At 37.5% G+C, this 18,745-nt stretch overlaps 2 protein-coding genes across 3 annotated transcripts; one reads left to right on the top strand and one right to left on the bottom strand.

The window, feature by feature from the left end:
• Nucleotides 1-827: 827 nt before the first annotated feature.
• Nucleotides 828-9,023, bottom strand: LOC144629449 (protein max-like). Of its 2 annotated transcripts, XM_078487653.1 has the most exons (6): nucleotides 8,913-9,014; nucleotides 8,790-8,831; nucleotides 8,320-8,427; nucleotides 6,111-6,185; nucleotides 4,097-4,145; nucleotides 828-3,351 (listed from the first exon to the last, which is right to left on the bottom strand). In XM_078487653.1, the coding sequence occupies exons 1-6, from the start codon at nucleotides 8,979-8,981 to the stop codon at nucleotides 3,113-3,115; spliced, it is 582 nt and encodes a 193-aa protein (XP_078343779.1). In that variant the 5' UTR covers nucleotides 8,982-9,014; the 3' UTR covers nucleotides 828-3,112. The 2 variants fall into 2 exon arrangements, with proteins under 2 accessions (XP_078343779.1, XP_078343780.1); XM_078487654.1 differs by lacking the exon at nucleotides 8,790-8,831 and having other exon boundaries at nucleotides 8,913-9,023.
• A 1,069-nt stretch (nucleotides 9,024-10,092) lies between these two features.
• Nucleotides 10,093-18,488, top strand: LOC144629426 (alpha-(1,6)-fucosyltransferase-like). The gene is made up of 4 exons (XM_078487630.1): nucleotides 10,093-11,509; nucleotides 13,191-13,367; nucleotides 15,312-15,462; nucleotides 16,035-18,488. The coding sequence occupies exons 1-4, from the start codon at nucleotides 10,380-10,382 to the stop codon at nucleotides 16,344-16,346; spliced, it is 1,770 nt and encodes a 589-aa protein (XP_078343756.1). The 5' UTR covers nucleotides 10,093-10,379; the 3' UTR covers nucleotides 16,347-18,488.
• The last annotated feature ends 257 nt before the right edge of the window (nucleotides 18,489-18,745 follow it).

Below are 18,745 nucleotides of genomic sequence, written 5' to 3' on the forward strand. Positions count from 1 at the left end.
TTCCTACTTTCTTTTAAATTAATTTGCTTTCGGGACTCCCCCCCCCCCCCCCCCCACTCCTCCCTTCGAATTCCCAGTGTATTGTTACAGAAAACATCCATACCTCACCCACAGAAGGTTCAGTTTGTTAGTATGAGCCCCCCACTCCTCTAGAAATTCCAATTTAGCTTCACACTTTCTTTTAAGAAATTCCGCTTTTAAGGCTCCTTCCCTCTCAGATCAGTTTCCAGTCTTTCCAATGGCCTCCCATGTATCTGGAACCACACAATGAGCAGTTATGGTAATTGCCCCAGAATGGCTGTTGTAGAGAGGTTTAACTGTACAGTGGAACCCCGATATAACGATCTTCGATATAACGATATTCCCGATATAACGATGAATATGTTATGTCCCGGCAATAGTAAAATGTATGGGACGGAACCCCGATATAACGATTCCTCGATATAACAATATAATTTTACAGCCCCCTTGGCATATCGTTATATCGGGGTTCCACTGTATTTGTTAACATAATCACGTTTTACAGCAAGGTGCTTAAAAGTGTGACCACTTTAAATTAATTCACATTCTTTCGTGCAGATTTAATCCAATCAGAAGTCAACTTCAAGCTGTCCGCCGCTTTTGATTGGATTGAATCTGCACAAAAGAATGTGAATAAAGTGGTCACACTTTTGGGCGCCTTGCTAAAACATTTATGCATAACCTTTGTAAAAACACAGTCTATTAATGTTTCAACACTTAAAGCATGGCCCTTGTCCCTCCACTCCCTAATAATTAAGTATGTGGGGTAACAGGCAAAGACAGAAAGAAAGTACACCACACATTGCTAATAAAACAGATTCCTATATTTGTCAATTGCTTGTAATGCTATGATAACAGATAACAAATTAGTAATCACGATAATCAATTAAATACAGATAAATCTGTGACAGTACCTGATCATATTTGTTTGATATTGTACCCATGATTCAAAATCCACATCAGAAATAATTTACAAATGTACAAGAAAGAAATAACTTAGAAAGTAGTACCACACCGTAACGTCACTGTCTACGTAACTGATCTGTTGCTGGCATGTGTCACTTTGATTACTGATGAAGAAATGGATGGATTACATAGGCAAGCTCGAGTGACATTAGTAATGATTGCTAAAGTTAGTGCAAGGGATTAAGCTGTCAATACGTGAACTCTTTCATTTACGATCAAAACATTTAGAGCGGTTTTCACTTGAGTGTCAAAAGTAATTCGGGTTTGCTTTGGTTTTGCATTACTACCCTTAGTGATTGGTTTAAAAATCTCGCACCACTTTCTTAGCCAATCAGAACCAAAACCAAAACGATTCGTGACTCGCTCGCACACATTTTCCCGCACTTCATGCCTGCAACGTGTATTTGCTTTGAGTTTTGATTGGCTCACTGGATTGTCTCTTTACTTTGCGATTGGCCAGAGTAATTACTTTGGTTTTGGTTTTACGGCACTCAATTAAAAACTGCTCTATTCTCATAAGTTATTACCAGATATTTCTTTGGATGTTAGCTTTGAGAATTAAGTTGTACATCAAGGCATTATCCCTTTTTTGATGTATTTCTATTTTCTCATCACCTGTCTGCTTGAAATGTATTGGTATTGTAATGAGAAATATGCTTTTGATCATTTCTGTTGTGAGAGTTCAGACTGGGCCAGCTATTGATGACTACAGCCACACAGTGAAGGTCTTTAAAGAATGTTTTTTTTTGAAAAATTTTCAAAATTCAAGATTCAAAAAGTCAGTTTATACTCTTTTGATCACTTCCAGAGCTCAAGTAAATCAAGGTGGTTCTAACTTTTACATCAGCGGATAAACCCCTGAAGTAAAAGCATGAAAGTGATTGTGCTTTTCAATACAGTCAACTCTTGTTATTGCAGACACGCTCGGGCGTCGTTTAGTGTCTGTTATAGCGGGAGTTATTTCCAGTCAAACCTCTTTCCCTGGGGATCTGGATTTTGTCTGTAATAGCAAGTATCCGCAATAGTGGGGTGTCTGCAAGGCGAGAGTTGATTGTAACAGGCAAACTCTGCTCAATCAGCAGTTGCGTTTTTTTGCGTTATCTTTGCAGACCTCTCAGGAAACAGAAGTCTGTTTTATCAGGTTCAAATGGTCACATCCAAGGGTTGAAATTGGTAGATTTCAATCCATTTTTGTTGGTTCTTTTTTAAAAGGTGTGATGGTTATCGTCATAATTATGATTGACGGCAGCCCAAAAAACAATAATCACTAGTTGGTTTTTGAACTTCAGAGTTTTGTGTTATCGAAAAGTGAATGTTGTTTCTGTTACACAACATTTTTGAAAAAAAAAAAATGAAAATTGGATCTTTACAAAAGTTTGGAAGTGAAAGGTTTTTTCAAGAAAAACAAATATTGCTGAACCCACAAAATAATAATTATAATCCCCAAAAAGTTAAAGCAGCTATACTCAGTTAGAATAAAATAATTAATATTATTTTGAGATTTATACATGAAGAGAAGCTTCCTTCTGTGTTGTTAACATCATTATATGAATGCATGCATTGCTTTGAAGACTATCGCATTAGTCTTATGGTCATATAAGTTACAAATAGGTAGAAGTGATTATGTTTCCCTTTAACTTAAAGGATTTAAGTGAAATGTTGTATGTAATTAGGTTTCTACTATTAGCAGTAAGTGGCTCAGTGATTTAATTGTGAAATATCACTAAGACTTCTGACCCCTAAGTTAAGATGTCACAATCTCAATGTTGAAAAATTGTTAAATAAAACAGTCATAGATCTTGGGAAAACCATATTGTTAAATTTAGTCCTTGCTATCAATAGTAACCTTACGGTAATATGCAAAAATCCTAGTCTTGACTGATCGAAACTAAGTGCGCATACTAACACAAACCAAATTTTAAGTCAAGAATAATAATATTATTAGAAGTTCCCTTCACTATGTTTTGCATTCAAATCCCCTCAAAATGCATGCCTGCAATATCCAGCTTGTTTACTGTACATTAGAAAAAAATAATAAAAATCTACATGCCCTAGCTAGTTATTATATCGCTACTTTAAACAGATTTTAAAATCCCTTCAGACTGCTAATGATATATTTTAGATGCTACACGTCACGCTTCCTCCTCTTTGCTCTGTTACTGTACTCATCATCTGAAGTTATCTCTGCGTTATTGTTTTCCATTTTAATCGATAAAGGTGAGCTAGGGTCCTGCTTCAGCTGCCCATCCAGTAGTCCATCACCAGAGGGTGACGAGCTAAGCAGATTGTCAGTAGTTGTCAAAAGAGCTGAGGTCGCATCGATACTAAGCTGTCCCGAGTTTCGTGCTTTTTCCAGCGCACGAACTGTGTTAAAAAATGAAAAGTAACAGAGTTAAGTAAAAATTATGGCATAATTAAGTAATAATATGACACAATCTAGTGCTACCCTCCTAAAATAGGGTGGTAGCTCAACACAATGACTCGTTATTCTCATCATACTTAATGTATTGCAATCAAAATTATTCTCTGTCCCCCATAAAATCTACAATGTACTAAACCTTTGACAGAGTTTAAAGTGTTCTTGTAAACTGCAGAATGGCAGAGCGGAGAGAGCTAACTGCACATTATATTATGTGCTAGAAATGCAATTAATTAATTAATTAATTAAGTCAGTTTTAACTGATTTCTGCATATCACATCACTGCTTCTAATTTGCCTTAAATGACATGTATACAAAAGATATCCCAGATCCAGAAAAGACAATCACGGCTTATGAAGAAAAAAAGGACAAGTGAAATCTGTGATTGAACCATAGGCTCAATCACACACTTTACTCTACTTTTTTACTAGTAGCCCTTAAGGTAAAGTCTGTGTCCGAGCCAAGTGTCCCATACAGCCGGAGCTTATCCCGGTTTCTGTAGCGTTAAGTGACTAGGAGTATTGCTACTACCCACTGGATGGGATGCTAGTCCATTGCAGTGTTACCCCCAGCAGTAATTTTGCCAGCACCCAGTGCACTATGTCTCACACCCATGGATGTTAGTTTACAGTAACCTTATTCCCGCTATGGTTACAATATTGTTTACTTTACTACTAACACAAGCCATACCTTGTTGGTCAAGGATACCATTTTGTCTTTTGAGGTCGTCAATATCAGTCTGATAACAAAATAATAATAACAATTACAGTGGAACCTCGATTAAACAAACCTCTATATAACGAAGTCCTTGATATAACGAACAATATTTTTCGTCCCAGTAATAGCAAAATATATGGAAAAGAACCTCGATATAGCGAAACCTCGATATAGCCAACACATTTTGCCAGTCCGCCAGTGTTCTCCCTAGTTTTCAGCACAGCAGGTAAGAAAACTTTTTAAACTGGTAAAGAAATTCCGGTAAATCCCAGTCGTTTTCTAGTCTACCTACATGAAACAGAATGTTGTCCAAATGCTGGTCGAATTTTATTTCATGACAACGTTATTATGGCCTTGCAGACCTCTTTCGCCTGCTATACAGCTTACGAAAAATTGCATAAAATCTTTTGTTGTTTTAAGGATACATTTGCTGTCGCTTACATGACGTACTACTTAAAAAATCGGCGGTCCTGTTTCCTGTTTGCTACGAAATTGCTGCAGCTCTTTTTTTTCTTTGCTTCGAATACTCAGCATTCACGACAGCGTTGTTACAAAGTTGTATTCCGAGTGCTTCTTTTAACCTGTCATCTGGATTTTGTTTTAAACACTTACGAACTTATGAGAAGAATTTGACATCGAATGCTGCCTTTGTCTTCACCACGCGTCAGCTACGGTCAACTAAGCAATCAACTATTTTCTGCATTTTGCATGTTTTTGAAAACTGAACTATTATATGTAATATTTCTCACTTCTGGAATTATTATTACCTCTTTGCCTTTGTGATTGTTTTTATTTTCAATGGACAAAGTGAAAGGACAGCAAGGATTGCTGCCGCTTCATTGTGGAATCGATCGTGGAAACTGGGCATCAACAGATGTGCACTTGCCGCGAAGTGAAACACCTGCAAAACTTGCTCTTTCCTCGAGACCAGCCCTCATAGATTCGGAAAGCGAAGGGAAATAAAGAATATTGAAAACTAGCACATATTCGTAAATGAATATTGCATTTGTCGCTGTTTATTTTCAATCTGTTATTTTATTTTCAATCATGCTACGAAGGTGAAACGAGTGGTGTTACTTTGTTATTTACCTGTTGAATTTACAAGATATTTTAGCGATATTTCTAGGCGGTAAAGAGTCGTGTTACAAGCGGTAAATTTTACCGGTTACCGCCTGATAAGGAGAACACTGAGTCCCTTGGCCCTTCATTATATCGAGGTTCCACTGTATTAAATAAATCGTTCTCTCTAAATCTTTAAGTATTTTAAGCATAGCCTCACATAAGCACTGCCACTTTATTCTTAAACTAGCTCCTGTGGCCCATAGACTGACTACAGTGGAATTCTGATTTCTTAACCTCCAGGGGAAAAGAAAATTGGTTTGAGAAATCAGGGAGTTCGACAAATTGGGGATAAATTTGCAGTGTTTGGCTGAGGGTAGGGAAACAGCTTTTAGTTCAAGAAGTTTAGGCCCGGTTCAGACGTCGATCTTTTCATGAGCCGAACTTAATCCCTTGAATTAAGTACATGAAAAGATCGGCGTCTGAATCAAATTAGATCGGCTATTTCAATTTGGAACAGCTCACCCGTTCTTTTCACCTGGCTTGGCCGAGAATTTCGCCTGTGGAACGCCTTTGATTCAGACGCCGTACTTTTCATGTGCCGATCCTAATTCATAAATTATTATAATGTATTTTGACTGGTTTTATTGGAACTGTATTAGGAACGGCCTTGGAACGGCCAAAAAGTACGGCGTCTGAATCAAAAGGCATACTTTTGTCAATTTGGGTCGGTCCAAATTCGAATTGAGTTCGGCTTATGAAAAGTATGGCGTCTGAACCGGGCCTTAGGGTTCAAAGAATCAGAACTCCATTGTACCACACTGGAATTGCACCCAGTCCTGGGTCATGAGAGCTTGCAGATCTGTAGGCGGATTAGGGTGCGAAATCAAAATGAAAGTTTACAAGATAGCAGGTTAACTGTACTTGCCTGGTGAGAATGATTCTTCCTTCTCATAAATTGTATGTAATCTGTTGCCTTGTTAAGAATTTGAGCTCTTGATGCCTGTTAGAGATATTTTGATCACTATTAAGATAAAGTACAGCTAAGGCTCTGCTGATAGACCTATACATCAATACCTTAAGCAACCATCCAAGATTCAATCGTAAAATAATACTTCATACTGGCAACTTAGAACTACAGTGAACCACAGTACTGTCTCAGGGTGCGTTTCTTTGAGAAAATCCAAAATTGGATCATTGATCTCAGATCACACGGATACTTTGCTCCCAAAGAAACGAAGAATCCGAAAATGGATTTTTTGCCATGACAACCCCGTAAACACATTTCGCACAGAACATAAAATATCAGCACAAATTTATTTTCCGTCGAATGTATCCTAGATAAAATAATTTCAGCATACAAAATCTTTTACAAAAATCACACGTCGAAATAGCTCTTCTTTAGCCTCAAGCACAGTGTGGCGAGAAAGCATCAGAGAGCGAAGAATGTTTGCGAAATGATCAATGCAAACTTCACTCGTGACAATTTCAAAAGGATACAACTTTCGTAGGCACACGGTGGCTGTTCTAAAAAACCTGTATCCAGTTTTAAATTACACTTCATACCTATCAAGCAACCGTTTCCTTTTATCGTGAAATATTTTTGTATTTTGATCGAAATAACCGCCTGAAAACTTACCGTATGACAATGTTTACAAAGAGCGAACCTGTACTTTCACATTTAAGACCGCTGGGCCAAGGTACTTTTTTCGAATCCTTTCCCAAAGAAACGCACGGATCATGAATCCTAAAAATCCGGATTCGGATATGATCTGATTTATCCACTCCGAGTGTGGTTTCTTCAGATCATTGATCCAAGATTAATCCATTTTCGGATATAGGTAAAGAAACGCAAAATCCGTTTTTGGATCAAGAATCCGGATTTGGATTTTTCCCAAAGAAACGCACCCTCAGTTATTAGTTGTTCTGTGATTACAATATATGAAAATAATTATAATTTTCATTTAAGTAACGGCAAATCAGTAATTTAATCAGATCTCAAAATTGTGTCTCCACCATTGAATGTTTGGGTCAGATCCCAGACATCTCTTTTGCTGATCGAGGAATTGACTGTGCATAGAAAGATGTCTTGGTATTTTTTTTAGCAAAGTAATTCAATACTGTTCGATACTGTTTGGCTCTGTTTTTTGAGAATTCAATCCCAGTAAATAAAATTTCAACAGCTTCCATCCACCAACCAAAACTGACAACTATTTCAAGTGTAGCTTAAAAGTGGCTTAATTAATTGGGCCCATATATCATCGGCAACCACAATAATTTGACAGACACAAATAGAATAGGGTCTATTATAAGAGGTCGAACAACCCTATTTTGTTCTTCCTAGACTGCAAATTATTTTGTTTTCTTCTTATATAGGCCAAAACTGCCATAATTTCTTGACCATACAATGCCAGACAAAATATATACGAAATTATGTACCCAAAAACCAACCTACAAAATTGGCTTAAAGCAAGACTGCTAGAGTATTATAGACCCTCCTAGAACTCAGTCAGAGACACCTGTTTTAAATTTCTGTTTTCCTTTGAGAATTGAATGTTATTTAACCAAAGTACAAATCTTGAATATGATTTCCACCCAGTTACAAACTGCTGCGGGCAAAAATTAATTGAAGTACTCCATCCTCTATCGATATCTCAATGACACTTTGAAGTCAATAACAGAGTTATCTCCCAGACATGCTTAGACAAGTGGAACACGGTCTGTCTGGGCAGGCCCGTCATACTGCATAGCAATGATATGGATTTACATTGATTCTAAGTGAAATTTAACCGCTTACGTTAATAAACCTGATTAGCACGCAAAAACTGTTTTCACTTTTGCTTTTGAATGCACACGTTGAAATAGCGTTATGTTGATTATTTCTATCCAAAGTCGTTAAAAATAGGAGCAGCTTTTAATAACCAAAGGAAACAAAAGTAGACTGAAATTTTTGTTACCGTTCTTCTGGTAAATAACGTTTAATATCCGGCCTCTGCTGGCATGTAGGAACATGATTTTACAAAACGAATCCAACACCTCGCAAAACATTCTACTCAGCAGTAGATACCAGCTTATTTTGAAACATTTTAAAAACAAATAAAGAAGATATATGTAAAGAGAGAATTTCGCAATCTCACCTTTTCTCCTTGAAGCGACGGAATAGAATCCCGGAGATGGGAAAAGCTGTCCTTAATGTGATCTCTTCGTTTCCTTTCCAGTGCATTGTGATGGGCCCTTTTATCAGCCTAGAAATAAAGTAAAACATAATTTGGTTACAATGTAAAACAGACCTGCAGGCAAAACCCACTTATTTAAACAGATAGATTAGGACATGCATCTCTCATAAAATATTCAAGCCCGTGAACCAACATGGCAAAGTTCCACGAAATAGCGTGACGCGAACAGACATCGAAAACCGAGTGATTTTTACAAGATTTTTAAGATACTTGAACTAAAAATAGTTTGATCTGATTTATAACTCTAGCGATTATCCATAAAAACAAATCCAAGAAAAAACGGAGCGCTTCAAAACACAAACACGTGGTTTTGAAACGAAGGCCATGTGGAAAATTGCACGCGCAATTTGACACCAAAACATAGGCCATACCTGGGTCATGAATTGTGTTTCTTCGCCATTTTCCGCTCCTTCCTAAACAAAATCAAACAAATTCGAATAGCGAAGTTGTTTCGTGACTTTCTAAGGCCATCGAAATGGAACAAATTAATTTACCTCGTCGCCGCTTTCAATGTCAATTTCTTTCTCTTCGTCGCTCATGCTGTCTCCGTTGCCTTTCGCCATGAAGCCGTCCCTCGTGATTTGAGCACGTGTCACAAAATGACGCCGCTTGGAGTTGGTAACGACAGCCAATCACAAGGCAGATGTGATTAGAAGTGATGATGACAGCCGAAAATAAATGACAGTCGACCGCCATAATTGATTTCCTTCAAAATGGCCAATGTCACGATTTTTGGTGATCGAATAAACGTGCAAGTTAGCTCGACATGTTTGAAGGAAGAAATAAATGATCTGGGTCTGTTGTTTTAAAATGCAAAGATTTTTGTTGATTTATTCAAAGGTTTACCAAAAATAAGGTTCTTTCCATTTTCGCGAATTCGGTCTATATTTGACTTTTTTTAGAAACGGTGTAATTTTTTTTTTTTTTTTTTTTTTCTGTAGCTATCGGACGAAAAAAAAATTCGACATCAGGTCTGAATCTTAAGAGATTTGGAAATCATATATTTTCAGTGGTGGATCTGGGGGAGAAGTATGGGGGAGGAGGGGGCGCCCCCCTCAGGCAAAGCTTTACTCCACCCTTGTCCCCACCTCCTCAAGACTCGAAAGGACCAGGAGGCAAGAGCCCATCCGCCTGAACGGTACGGACCCATCTGTTCGTAAAGGAACAGGGAACTAGCCTGAATTTCAGACTTGCGACCAGAGAAAGACGTCTGAAATTCACGCTTTAAACGGAGACCGGACCTGAAAGAGCGGTGCGTTAGAGACCAAGTTCAAGGTCACGCCGACGCAAAAAATTCGAGGAGTACACAGTCACCTCGCTCCCCTACGCACACATACCGCAGGGCCCGATCTGAGGTGAGCCTAGTTGGATTTATTGGAAGTTTGGAACCCGGCTGTGGGTAAAAACTGTGGCTCTTACCATGGAAACTAATTATGATTTGAAAATAAAATTTGCTTTGGCGTCGAAAGAAAATAATTTAGTAACGGCACTTAGAATTGAATGTAGCCTGATTCTTAGGAGTTCCTTGGAAGGTCGCTCGCCTTCTCTCCTTTCCCTGTCAATGTCGCAAATTCCTAGACTTCGGAGACAGTCGGGATCGATCGTTTTTTCCGAATCAAATTTCCGAAGATCTCAACGAAAACGAAACCCAGACTTCCTTGCGATCACTTTCTTGTACATAACGCCTGGGAAGAAATCCACGACATCGATCTGTCTGATCTGATGATCAAGTTTTCTTTCTAAAAGAAAAATTATTTTAGTCCTTGGGAATCAGCTGATAGTTGGCGGATGCGTTCCTGGGTATTTTCTGGCTTTTTGGAAAATATTATTTTTATTCCAAGCTTGACTTATCTTATAATAGTTTTATAATTTACGCTGTGAAACAACTCTTTGTTGGCTAATGTCCGTTTAATTCTACGAGAGTTTTGTTAGGATTCAGGATTTATTCCCGGCTTTTATAAATGACAAGAACAACTTGGAAGTATATCTTCGCTTTAGTATCAATATGGCTGCTGATTCTAGGCTATATGGGCTGGCAACTTCTTTCAGTCGTCGAGGATTCAAACCGGAACGTGGCCGCAGTTATGCAGAAAGAACGCCATGTAGAGTTACTACAGACTAAAAATGATGGACTTAAAAAGAAGTTAGCGGAGCTTCAAGCCGACAAGAACAAGTTAGAACTTGAGGTGGGAGAGCTTAGAAAGAAGAATTTAGATCTTGAGCGAAAATTTTTGACACAGAAGTCTTCGATCGTGGAGACAACCAAAAAACCACAATCGGTGACCAAAGGCAAGCGTGACTTTGAAGTGGCGATCAACTCCAATGTGTTTACACCGCTTAGTGAAAAATTCTTAACTGTGAGGCGGAGAGCAGAGAAAGAATTGAAAGAAATATGGTATTTTGTAAGTGCGGAAGTTAGTAAAGTAAACAAGATTGCCAGTAACGATGTACAATCGAAACTGCGTCAAATGTTAGGGACTGTGGAAGATATGCACCATGCCTTGACTCTCAACTTTGAAAATATGAAGGCGATGGACGGGCAGAAAGAATGGGTTGAAAAAGAGCATAAAGAACTTACCGATCTTGTTCAAAGAAGGCTTCATTATTTACAACATCCTAAAGATTGTGACTCTGCGAAGAAACTCACGTGCCAGATCAATAAAGGTTGTGGTTATGGCTGCCAAGTTCACCATTTAATGTACTGTTTCATAGTTGCTTACGGCATGGAAAGAACGCTTATCATAGACTCTATTGGATGGAGATATTCTGCTAAAGGCTGGAACGGGATTTTTAAGCCGGTCAGCGAAACCTGTACCACTTCCAAGGGGCATGTAGCTGGCTGGAGCGAAGCCGCTTCGAAAAGTGAACAAAACATTCTTATGCCCATTGTAGACAGCCTCTACCCTCGGCCACCATACATGCCTTTAGCAGTACCAAAAGATTTAGCAGGTAGAATAAGCAAAATTCATAGTCATCCATTTGTTTGGTGGATTGGACAGTTTGCAAAATATTTATTTCGCTACGCACCCGAGGTACAAGAAGAAATTGACAAGAAAAGGACGCTTCTTGGTTTTAAAAAGCCTATTGTCGGGTAAGAAAATCATTTTATTTTTAATTTCTAATTTTAATATTATTTGTGTTGCCTTACGCCTGTGTTTATTTAGCGACAAGAAATTAAATAAATGTTGTTAGCATAGCTGCTAGCCAAACATTAATAAATTACATGCTAAAAATAATTAAAACACATGTTAGATTCCTTGATTTCTTGCACATTCTGTTTTTTACTGTTATTTTTTTTTCATTTAGAGGCTTAAATATTTTTTTTCTTTTCTCTGTGATTTTAGTGTTTCCAGAGTTGTTCATCGCACACAAGCACATGTAAAATTTAAATATTTTATAGTTTTTGGATTTCAATATTTTTTATGGACCTTTAATGTATTTTCAATTGTCCTATTTCAATGTCAATGGGCTTTTCACACAAAAAATTGAAATCAGGGAAGGCCAATTCATCAAAGGTAAACAAATAATCTATGCTAAGAACCATTTTCACACCATATCTGTCTACTTAAGATGATGTGTACTTAATCCAAGATATTGTTAGATGAGTTGTGCATATCAAATTATGCATTTCCTGCTTTTACAGTTGAAGTGTTTATAATATTTGTATAACAAAAAATTTCAATCTCAAGTGATATTTCTTTAGATAACTGAACATATTGATTGCTTCCTTAGGGGTTTTCACTTTTGTTTAAATATTAATGTTACATGAGAGAATCAGTTATTTCATTTTATTCAGTTTAAGCATCCATTTTCATCCCATGTTGTTGTTTCTGACTTTATATTTGGAACTTTAATTTTAATATTTGACAGAAATATAATAATAATGTATATTGCATACATAGGGCTAATATCAGTTTTGTTTCAGTTTAAGATACATGAATGAATAATTAATGATTTTCTTTGAAAGAGAGCCTAACATACTAAATATGTAAATCTTAAAACTCTAAGTACAAACCAATTTCAATTTACCACTATATTGAGAGATGTTTGAGTTTTTTGAATGGTTTTGTTTCAGCTACACAAGCAATGTTTTTGCTGAAAATGGTGATGCACCTTTTAAAGTTGCATTGAAAAGTGTGTTCATATAATTTCATCCATGCACAATAACAGAAACATCTAAAAAAAATCATAATAAAGGTATTCAAGCTTTGGCAAGATCAAATTCAACTCATTAAAATTCTTATTATGACAAATAACAGACTGGGGGGAGGAGTAGTAACTTATCTTCACTATGTGGGCATGTGCCACTAAATGAGGTCCCTTCTTTTACCTTCCAGGGCTGCAAAAGAGTTCCAATTTTGACCTTTTAGTCTGAGATGAGGTCACTAAAATGTGGAAAAATTATTTCTCAAACTCATTTATTTATAATCCATCAAGTTGAAACAAAGAAAATCATAATGGTGAACGAGTTTGGAATTCTGGTCTTAATTTGCATTACCCCGGTCTTAGCATATTTTTTTTACGATAATTTATATTTCTTCATTTACTCTGTAGTTTTTGTTTTGATTGAGAAGATATATCAAACACTCGAGACAGTGTTTCACTGGCTATCCAAACACATCATATTTCTTCAAAAATACTCCGCTGCACGTCATATTTTCAACCCACTTCTTGGTGTTTGGATATCCCGATGAAACACTGTCACTTGTATTTGATATATTACTTCAAATTTTTATGACTGAGTTTGTTCATTTTGTTTTATTCTCTATCAGAGTTCAAGTAAGAAGAACAGATAAAATTAACACAGAAGCTGCATTCCACTCCATTGAGGAATATATGTATTGGGTGGACCTGTATTACAATAAATTAGAGAGGGTGCAAGATGTGGAACAGAGAAGAGTTTATCTTGCAACAGATGATGCGAATTTACTGCCTGAGGCAAAGGAAAAGTAAGTTATAATCCATCAATCATATTTTGGCTCATGGGAGGTGCGGTGGCCTAATGGTTAGTGCGCTGGACTCTGGATTGAGCGGTCCGGGTTCGAGGCCTGGCCGGGGTCATTGTATTGTGTTCTTGGGCAAGACACTTTACTCTCATAGTGCCTCTCTCGGCCATCCAGGTGTATAAATAGGTACTGGTGACATAATGCTGGGGGCTACCCTGCGATGGACTAGCATCCCATTCACAGGGGAGTAATAATATTCCTAGCCACTTAATGCTACAGAAACCGGGAAAAGCTCCGGCAAGTATGGGCCACTTGGCTGGAGGCTTCCCCTCATACATGATTGGTAAAAAAGCATCACTTGACACAGTATGCCCCAACTAAAATTGGGGAATATCCGATATAATATTCCCCAAGTGATATTCCCCAATTTTAGAGCTTTGTGATTTATGCTCGCACATTCAGTTTTCAGCCGAGTAAATTGCTGTAAATTGAAAAGAGCTATTGTAAACATTTTGAACAGACTTTAGAACAATATTTTAAACACCAACAGAATTCTTTTAATGTTTAAAAGCTCTGAGAGAAGGTATCCCATTGAAGTAAGTGGCCTTGTGTAAAAATATTTGAAGGATAGTTGAAACAATAGTCTCAATTTGTTTTCAAAAATATGCACTGATATTTGTCCTTGGACATTATCTGTTACTCGAAGCTCACAGTTTTCCTTGATCTTCGCTCTTGGAAAACTGTTTGCTTCTCGAAACAGTAATGACCACCGACTAAAATCTGTGCATAAATATATTTCTGTGCCAAATGGAGGCTTGTTTATTTATACTCCATCTGCCATGCTACTTGGACAGCTTCTCCAGCATTTATAGTGTTTCCAGTCTCAAACATGGCTCTAATGTTCCAGGCTCCTATCCTGCCTTTAAGCTTTGAATTCACCATCAAAGTTGTCAGCTTTTGAATTTATTTCCTCTCAGCTTTGACTCAAATGCTTATCTTGCTACTGTGGGCCCTCATTCCTTTACTAAAGCTGAAAGAGATTTGAATATCTCCTATTTCTGTAAGTCTTACTTTTAGGGGAGTGGGCTATCAGATCCCAGCCCAACCCCCAACCTGGGGAACCAAGAGATCTCACTTTGTCTGGCCTCTACCCTTTGACTTGTATGACATGGGTTACCCTGCTCAGAGTACAAGTTAACTTACAACAAACAAGCACACATTTGATGACTGAAAAGAAAATCATTAAACATCAATTGTGTTGATAAATGTAAAGTGAAATGGCAACTTGGATAAAGTGAAGTAAATGAAGAAGTGTTCTCAAGTTGAAATCTCGGAAAAAAGATTTTCCGAGTACCCCCAACGGGAGTCGAACCCATGACCTTCCAAGATTACCGGTTGGACGCTCTAACCACTGAGCTATGGGAGACTTCACTTTATCCAAGTTGCCATTTCACTTTACATTTATCCACATTTATCATTTCGACATATTGAGCCTTGCAGATATGGCAGGACATGTGTCACACATAAGAACCTAGTATATGACCTCGCTCACCACGAGTCTCCCATAGCTCAGTGGTTAGAGCGTCCAACCGGTAATCTTGGAAGGTCATGGGTTCGACTCCCGTTGGGGGTACTCGGAAAATCTTTTTTCCGAGATTTCAACTTGAGAACACTTCTTCATTTACATCAATTGTGTTGTTCCAGAAAATATCCATACCCCTCCCACAGAAGGTTTTTTGATTTGAATCCCCCTCCCATCTGGAAATTCCAGTTAAGCCCCATACTTTCCTTTAAAAGTTTTGGCTTTTGAGACCCCCCATCCCCTCGGAATTTCCAATGACCTTTCATGGGATGGGATGGATATTTTCTGGACCTGCACACTCTGTGTTGGAGCTTACAACTCAAAGATAAAAGTCCTTTGTAATGAACTTGCAATTTCCTTTGCAGGTACAAGAACTACGAATTTGTGAGTGATCGGGAAATTTCCAAATCTGCAGGGCTTGGTTCACGTTACTCAGATTCATCCCTTCATGGAGTTTTGTTTGATATTCAGATGTTGTCAGAATGTGATTACTTGGTTTGCACATTTTCATCACAGGTAAAAAATGTCGTGGTACTTATTGTCATGAATTTGTCATGAGTGTACAGCTTGGCTGGCATAAAATTAAGCTGATCATCAAAATTGTCCCAGATGTCTTGAAAAAAATTAATGGTTATAATGGATAATCACGTTTAAAAAGGTTATCTTTAGGTTCCATATAATCACCTCATAATGATTGAGACTGCTTTGTTTAGGTCTGAGCGTGATACATTATTTTGGCAGGAGTCATAAAACAACAGGGTTTCGTATGGGTCATGGAAAACCTTGAAAGTCATGGAATTTCCAGGCCTGGAAAGTCATGGAAAATGATGTTGATTGTATCAAATAAAGTAGGCAGTGTTTTTTGGCAAAAAAAACAAGGGAAAAAAGTGCCACAAACCAAGATAATTTTTGTAAAATTCCCAAGAAAATGGTCAAACGTAGGTCATGGAGTACTTTAAAAAGTCATGGGAAAGGTCATTAACTTTCCAAAGCTGAAAGGAGTATGGTCCCCTGAAACAAGATGGCAGATGAAAGGGTGGATGGGTGGAATTAACTGATACATAACCTCTATCATTCTTGATAACCAGGTATGCCGTGTTGCCTACGAACTGATGCAATCATCACAGCCAGATGCTGCCAAAAAATTCCAATCACTAGATGATATTTATTACTATGGAGGGCAATCGGGTCACGATGTAAGAGCCATTTATCCACATAAGGCAAAGGACAAGTCACAGATAGATTTCTCTGTCGGAGATCGCATTGGCATTGCCGGCAATCACTGGGACGGGTATTCCAAGGGTCTTAATCATAAAGCAGGTCAAGATGGCCTCTTCCCCTCATACAAAGTAGAAGATGTTATGGAAGTCTATGATTTTCCGACATATGATGGAGTATAGCTCGCCTTTACCTACAGTAGTCAGTCGGGGGAACAAGTGTCAGTTGATGGCGACATCTCTTCTCCGAGAAGTGTCTGAGCCCGCAGTTTTCATCCCAGAAGTTGCTAAGCAACATGACAAATTTGCACACGCGATTGCTTTCGGAGTACTCATGAGCACTCACGCTAGTTTTTGATTGGATGAAATAATTCAAAAACACTTTGAGTACTTCAACCAAATTTGCCAAAATTGGCACTTATTCCCCAGACTGTAGCGTAATTTTAAAATTTTAATGAATCTTTGAATGAAAGTAATTTAATTAAAAATCTGATATTAGTAAACAATATATAATTTTAATAGAACCATTTCAGAACCATTCAATATACTAACTAAAGGCTTTATGGTTCATAGCAAGGATTATTCAGTTCCTTAAACTCCCTTTCAGCCATAATTTATTTGAATTTTAAATGTATAAATTTACATGATGAATTTTTACCATGTTTAAAAAAGTATTTCAATCAGTCAGTCAACCAACCAATCAATCAATCAATGAATCAATCAAGCATGCTTCTCCTCAAGTTCTGCACAACAATTTTAAGGAGATCAGGGGCCCGTTTCTTGAAGCCCTGAAAATTTTTTCGAAAAGCTGTTTTTCTTTACATAGTTTTAAAATATATGAACAGAGGTTCCTTTCAAACAAAGTTTCAGGCCTATACAAGCCCTAGACTGTTCACAGTGCCCTATTTTTCCGTAAAGTCATAGAGATCCATCGTTAAGTCTAATGGGCCAGCATCTCAGTTCATGAAGGCTTGCGAAAACTGGGGTGTTCATGAACCAAGATGGCGGCCCATCAGACTCAGCGACCGATCTCTACGACTTCATGGAAAAATAAAGGACATTGAACAGTCTATACAAGCCCCAAAAAGTTTACTGGTCTTTTGAGAAAGGGGCCCCCAGGGTTCTAGACCTCCAGGCCCATAAAAGCCAGGATTTAGGGCTCCAGGCTCAGTTGTAGACATTCTGAGGTTCTTTTAGGCAAAGGGCTTTAAGCAGCAAAATGATGGGGTTGCAGGGTCCATGCTGAAAACTTAGGGCTCCCAGGCTCCATCAGCCCCTTTGGAACTCTGAATAAAGGAGGCTACAAGTGCAAAGCCCTAAAACTTATTTTTAAAAATTTAGCCTGTCAAGACAGCTGCCTCGTATTGTTGTCCTTAGCCACATTGGAGAGAGAACACTGTATTCACAGGCTGTTGATTTAAATTGAACACTTGTTTTGCAGTCCTAGTAGTTATTTGTCTTATGAGTAGCTGTTAAGCATGAGTAGAGACCTAATGCACATATGGCTGATGTAGTGTTTGGTCAGGGTGGCTTTTTCCATAAAAATCTCTTACATGTACATGAGACAACTTTAAAACACTTTGAGATGGTTTCCACCCAACATTCGAGCAATACAGGCAAAAAAAAAAGTTACCAAAAAGAACTCTTTGTAGCATGGTCACAGTTTAAGTACAGCTAACAAAAACCTGCCAAAAATTTAGCACTCAAGCTGACCCCGCGAGAGAAAAATGGATTTGAAATTGTCAATATTTCAGTTAAAACGGACGTTTCACACCAGTTCAAAACAAAATGGCGCACGTTTTAAACATTTTTACGAGGTTTGACTTTAATTTTCTCGAGAATGCTTTAGAATTTAATTACGGGGTCACTAAGACAAATGAATTTCGATAAGATCTTTTAAATAGTATACAAAATGTTGCCGTACTATGAGTAGATTTTTGGTACTTAATTTTCGCACTCATTGCTCGAACTTTCAGCGGAATCCGTCTTAACTTCTTAGAGTAGCAAATTGTTCCATTTATTTTCATCAATGCGTAGCACAGCAGAAGACATTAGCAGCCATTTTTGCAAAAGGTCTATACTTAGTAATATAATTTCAATTTTTGTGTGTTTGATTCCAATTGGTTCTTTCATCACATGATTTAATTTATTTTTTTCTTTAAATTTTCGTTTGATGGTTAGTGTCTTTTAGGATTTTTACAAACTTAACAAAATGTGGATGTTAATGAAACCTGTGTGATTAAAATTAAAACGATCATATTTTAAATTTATAGACATTTTAATATAATCTTCATTAGAAAAACTCGTAATAAAAGATGAAGAAAAGTTCTTGTTTTAGCCTAGTCCAATAACTTACCTCGCTTCAATACAGTAAAAACCCGCGAGTAAGAACCTATTGTTTTTCAGATTAGCCTAAACAGGTTCTTACATAAATAATAGGATCTTAATTTCTGAAGAAAAAATTCAATGTTGTTATAGAGATTTTAGTGGTATTCGACCTTTTTCTTGTGTAAAATTTGCATACCACATAGTGTTTATGTCAAAATGAAGCAATAGTCATATCACATTTTCCCAAAAGTACC

This window comes from Oculina patagonica, chromosome 11 (assembly GCF_052425735.1).
Source record: "Oculina patagonica isolate OP01 chromosome 11, crgOcupat, whole genome shotgun sequence".
Taxonomy (NCBI): Eukaryota; Metazoa; Cnidaria; class Anthozoa; order Scleractinia; family Oculinidae; genus Oculina; species Oculina patagonica.

Coding starts and splice junctions, on each gene's coding strand:
- LOC144629449 (XM_078487653.1), bottom strand. CDS start 8,981: ATGGCGAAAGGCAACGGAGACAGCATGAGCGACGAAGAGAAAGAAATT. Junction 8,832..8,912: donor ACATTGAAAGCGGCGACGAG/GTAAATTAATTT, acceptor GATTTTGTTTAG/GAAGGAGCGGAAAATGGCGA. Junction 4,146..6,110: donor GGAAGAATCATTCTCACCAG/GCAAGTACAGTT, acceptor TTTTGTTATCAG/ACTGATATTGACGACCTCAA.
- LOC144629426 (XM_078487630.1), top strand. CDS start 10,380: ATGACAAGAACAACTTGGAAGTATATCTTCGCTTTAGTATCAATATGG. Junction 11,510..13,190: donor TTTAAAAAGCCTATTGTCGG/GTAAGAAAATCA, acceptor ATTCTCTATCAG/AGTTCAAGTAAGAAGAACAG. Junction 15,463..16,034: donor TTTGCACATTTTCATCACAG/GTAAAAAATGTC, acceptor CTTGATAACCAG/GTATGCCGTGTTGCCTACGA.